At 37.6% G+C, this 4,999-nt stretch overlaps 1 protein-coding gene across 4 annotated transcripts; it reads left to right on the forward strand.

Annotated features, from left to right (window-relative positions):
• LOC140961392 (uncharacterized) lies at positions 1-4,622 on the forward strand. Of its 4 annotated transcripts, XM_073419890.1 has the most exons (9): positions 1-115; positions 198-370; positions 1,154-1,218; positions 1,376-1,517; positions 1,655-1,725; positions 1,804-2,280; positions 2,393-2,929; positions 3,017-3,229; positions 3,612-4,622. In XM_073419890.1, exons 3-9 carry the CDS (start codon positions 1,171-1,173, stop codon positions 4,233-4,235), a joined length of 2,112 nt encoding a protein of 703 aa, XP_073275991.1. In that variant the 5' UTR covers positions 1-115; positions 198-370; positions 1,154-1,170; the 3' UTR covers positions 4,236-4,622. The 4 variants fall into 4 exon arrangements, with proteins under 4 accessions (XP_073275991.1, XP_073275993.1, XP_073275990.1 ...); XM_073419889.1 differs by having other exon boundaries at positions 34-370; XM_073419891.1 differs by lacking the exon at positions 198-370 and having other exon boundaries at positions 97-115.
• Positions 4,623-4,999: the final 377 nt, after the last annotated feature.

Below are 4,999 nucleotides of genomic sequence, written 5' to 3' on the forward strand. Positions count from 1 at the left end.
CTTCCTTAAACGCTACACATAAAGCGAGGTCGTGTAGTTCAGCTCCACCCAGCAATCAGGGATCAATCCCCATCTCCATATGCGTTCGTGCTTTCATGACAACGCGTCGAATATAGTAAATGCCTAATCCAATTGCGGTTCTATAGATTTTCGTTCAAATTTCTTGGATTCGACCCCCTTTTGCTTTCTCTCTCTAGGGTTTCCTTAGCCGCGTCGACTTTGAAGTAGTAATATTAATCGAGATATATCAAGATATATTATAGCCGGTGGTCCAGTGAGTTGTTCGATTTCAACCCTCTTGCATTTGATCTTTCAGCTGCCCTTTGAATCAACCACCTCTTCAATCGGCTGCCTTTTGTTTTGTTTCTTGGTACCATATTTTTTTAGCTTTGCAATTTCAAGGTCATAACTTTGTATATGATGCAGATTACTTATTATTAGTAGTAGTTAAATGGGTGGTTTGTTTGTTTTTTTTTCCTGTGTCTGTATTCATGTATCATTTGCTATATGCAACGTGCAAGTATGTGGATTTGCTTCTGTGGCGGGTTTTAATATTATTTCAAGGGTTCATTGAATCTTATATCTTTATTATGCTTTGACCAAATTCATCATGGCTTTCGAGATTCTGTTGGATGTTTAATGCTCTGTATTTTGGTTTGCTATATGCAAGGTGCTGTGGCCGGTTTTAATTTTATTTCAAGGGTTCATTGAATCTTATATCTTTATTATGCTTTGAGCCTTTGACCAAATTCATCATGGCTTTCGAGATTCTGTTGGAAGTTTAATGCTATGTATTTTGGCGGGGATTGTGTGTTGCGCTTCACTGTAGGACTGCGTTTTTTCCTGATCTGATATTAAGTTTACCTCTTAGCTATGATATTTTGACTGTTTGTAATCATATAAATCCTGTGTGGTCTTGTCCTTTATTGTAAGAAGGCACTTTTAAATTCGATTTGGCAGTCTAAATGACATTCTCAATGTCACTTCTTCATTTTCGCCCACCATTTTGAATTCTTTTGTGTATCAGCGTGTATTTTTAATTTTTTTTAACTTTGCTCGTGATAGAACATGTGGATGGCTGAAGTTCAGTGTTGCATTTCAGTTATCCTTAATCTACAGTAGTTCTCTTAAGCATTACTATTTATTTCTGTAGGGGTGGCAAGTCCTGGGATGGAAGTGTACAATATTCCTGATCAAGGACTTGCTGATTCATTTATGGTAATTCTTTTATGTCACTTCTGCATTCTATCTTATTCGGGTGGAAGAAATTTTTTTTCGTTTTTTTTTGGATTTCTTACTTCTTAGGGATTATGATGTTCTATGCATACAATTTTTGTTTTTTCATTTTTAAAATTAATGCTTTGTTATTTTGCAGATTCAAGGTACTGAATCAAACCCACAGTTTAGTGGGCAACTTGAACAATTTGAGGCCATGTACAGTGATGGTGCCCCTGAATTCATTATTGATCAGGGCTTGTATTATCCTACTGCCAGTAACTATGGATATATCTGCACAGGTTAAAATATTCTGTGCTCTGTTTTTTTTAATTTATTGAGTTGGAGTCTTACATTAATATTTTACTAGTTGTCTGAAGTTGATCATAAATTATCATTGGAACCGTGACTAAAATGATATTATCTCCGTATTTGATAGGATTTGAATCAACCGGTGACTTTGAGGATGGTATGGTTTTTGGTTTGGATGGTCAAGATATTCAATACACTGTGAGTCTTGTTCTTCTGGTTTCAAGTTTTGCATTCAATATCAGTTTTAGTTATGGAATGTTATTTTTTGTCTTGCAGGGTGGCGCTAATGAAAGCTTGCCATATGCATACTATACTCCTAGCTATGGATATGAACAGTCTCCTTATAACCCTTATAATCCCTATATTCCTGGTGCTATAATAGGAATGGATGGCTCCTATGTAACACCTCAACAGTATTACAGCCTTTCCTCATATGAGACTCCTGTTTCTTCACCTGCGTATGTTCCTATGGTTATTCAATCTAGACATGATATCATGGCTAATGGGATGACAGACTCGTATGCTTATAACGCTACATCTGTCAATCAAGTTGATGGCCCTCCTTTTAAGTATAATTTGTTTTCAAGCAATTCAAATTCTTCGCAACCGTTGCCGGGGGGCAGTGATACCAGAAGGAATTCCCATGTAAAGTCATCCGAGGGAAGTAGACCAATAGATGGATCTAGCACACGGCCTGTGACTGGTATTGATTCTGCTAGTTTTTCTGGTCATGGATCATCTCAAATTCGTCGGGTAAGTCTTTAATGAGATCATGGCGTGTATTCAGAATAGTTAACCTCAGATTCATTTTATCTCATCATGCTGATAGCAGTATATTGACTATTTTTTTCAAATTTTGTTTTAGGCTAGAGGTGTGCGAGAAACAGAATGTGTTTCAGGTGTGAAGCTGTCATCTGGTAGTAGCCAATTAAAGGTTTGTTTACCTTCTGCAAATGGATTGTCAAGTTTTGAATCACGTGAACCTGCACAGCCTTCTGTACATAAAGTTAGACCTAAGTTACTCAACGGTAGACTTCTAGATGATGTTAAAGGCAGCTCTGATGCATTGGGTGAACAAAATCATGGCCCAAGGACCAACAAATTGAAAAGCCAGTTGGTTGTTAAAGCATACACAACAAGGGCTGGAAATCCGGATGCAAATGGAAACATCACTATACATATGGATCAGTACAACAAAGATGGTTTTTGTATTGATGATTATAAAAATGCGAAGTTCTTTGTCATCAAATCGTACAGTGAGGATGATGTGCATAAAAGTATAAAGTATAATGTGTGGTCTTCTACACCTAATGGAAATAAGAAGCTTAACAGTGCATATGAAGATGCCCGGAGAATAGCTGCAGGAGATCCAATAGGCTGCCATGTCTTCCTCTTCTTTTCTGTAAGTGATAGCTTTCAACAGTAGGATTTTATGCTCGTGGTTATTTTTCATTACAGAAGCCTCAGATCCATGTTTTTTTATTTAAAGGTTAATGCCAGTGGCCAATTCTGTGGTGTCGCCGAGATGACTGGCTCGGTTGATTTCCTAAAAGATATGGATTTCTGGCAGCAAGATAAATGGAGCGGCAGCTTTCCTGTGAAGTGGCACATCATAAAGGATGTGCCAAACCCCAATTTCAGGCACATCATTCTAGAGAATAACGAGAACAAGTCAGTGACTAACAGCAGGGACACCCAAGAGGTACCTTTGCACTTCTTGCTCGACTCCCTTCCTCCATAGTCCATGGCTAATGTTTATCCATGAACTGGTTATGATCCCTCACCCATGTACAATATCTGCGATTATTGTGTTCAACCTTTGACAATGTAATATTTTTCATGATTGCTACGATCTTGTGACATTTGTCTTTGGCGGTATATGAATAATATCTGTGCATCGGTCAACTGATGAAGATCATCACTGATGTGTTGTATATGTGTTTAATGATTATGAATTCGTATTTCACTTTATAGCTTTCTTGGTGTTGATAATTGATGTGGGATTATATCAATTTGCTTGAATTGTTGAATAATTGTTTGTAGTCAACCAGGTTGTCTAAATATTGTGAAATGTGTTCTTTCAGATTTGCTACAAAAAAGGTTTGGAGATGCTGCAGATATTTAACAACTATACGTTGAGGACTTCCCTGCTTGATGACTTTATGTATTATGAAAATAGACAGCGGATCTTGCAGGAAGAGAGAGCCAGGCTGCTAACCAGGAGTTACGAAAATCCGTATATTATTCCCTTAGTGGATAACACTCGCAAGTTTCATCCTGTACATGATTTTCCTTTTGTTGGTGATGAGTATACTGCCAAGCAAGAACCTAAACTCTTGGCTACAGAAAAAAACAAAGATCCAGCAGATGGTAATCCAAATTGCTCGGAGAGCCAGTCTGCCATGCTGAGACCAGTAGCTGAAGCTAGTAAGGTCAATAGCTCAACAAAGTTTAACAGGAATAGCCAAGTTTCAGCAGATGGGGTACGAGACTCGGACAATGAGTTGAAAATTGGATTGTTGACCATAAATTCAAAGCAGCTCGAGTCAGATTCCTCATCTCCCGCTACTGCTGCTTCTACTGCAGCTGTAAGTGACAATGTTGTTACAATTGGGTCGATGCCGGTCAAAGTTAACGGCACTGAATTTTCTGAAATCTTGACATTTGGAACAATTCCACTTGTTCCTAAAGCTCTTCCGCATGGTTAAGTCTTTTGGTGGGTTTTTATTTTGAGCAAAGTCTGGGATGGATTTGATCGCTACTAATATTTTGTCTTGGTGAATGTTGCTGATTAGTGGCAGTTGAAGAAGTTCTAATCTGTCCTAGAGGAGATAAGTTTATCTATCACACTATTCACAGGCTATTGTTTATGCATCATTGGAGGGTCCTAATACTATGTTAGCTCAGTTTTTGACTCACTTTTACCCTGAAAATTTATTTTGATGACCCAAATTGGATAAACATGATGTCTTTTGGTTCTGGTTTTGGCTTTGAGATTTTGAGGAATTAGGCTGAGGTTGGCTGTATCGTTTTTTACAAAGTGACATTTTTATCTATTGTATCGGTTTTTACAGAGTTTGATGAAAAAAGAAAAATGACTTAGTGAAATGGAAAGGCTTTCAGATACTCCTTTGTATGCCCCCCTCTCGTCTTTGCTTCTTTCTATTTACTGCATTTTCGTCGAAGGCTCGTGTTTTGCAATATGTAAAGTGGACCGAAGAATTTCATACTTAATCTAACAATTCCATCGAACTCGAGTAGGATTAGACAGCAACACCTGAATAAAGAGATAAATTCTTCCCTAACGTAAAAGGAAATAAAATCCAGCCTCCATCTACCCCATCCCCAAACGTTGTAATAATAATAATAAAATTGGATTAGTGAAAACTAATTTCTTGTTGAGTTTCTAGAAACTCAGAAAAGGCTGAAATGCTGGGTTCAAAGTCAAAGAATGATATAAATTTTCCCTGGT

The sequence above is a fragment of the Primulina huaijiensis genome, chromosome 16, assembly GCF_012295235.1.
Source record: "Primulina huaijiensis isolate GDHJ02 chromosome 16, ASM1229523v2, whole genome shotgun sequence".
NCBI classification, from domain to species: domain Eukaryota; kingdom Viridiplantae; phylum Streptophyta; class Magnoliopsida; order Lamiales; family Gesneriaceae; genus Primulina; species Primulina huaijiensis.

Coding starts and splice junctions, on each gene's coding strand:
- LOC140961392 (XM_073419890.1), top strand. CDS start 1,171: ATGGAAGTGTACAATATTCCTGATCAAGGACTTGCTGATTCATTTATG. Junction 2,930..3,016: donor ATGTCTTCCTCTTCTTTTCT/GTAAGTGATAGC, acceptor TTTTATTTAAAG/GTTAATGCCAGTGGCCAATT. Junction 3,230..3,611: donor ACAGCAGGGACACCCAAGAG/GTACCTTTGCAC, acceptor GTGTTCTTTCAG/ATTTGCTACAAAAAAGGTTT.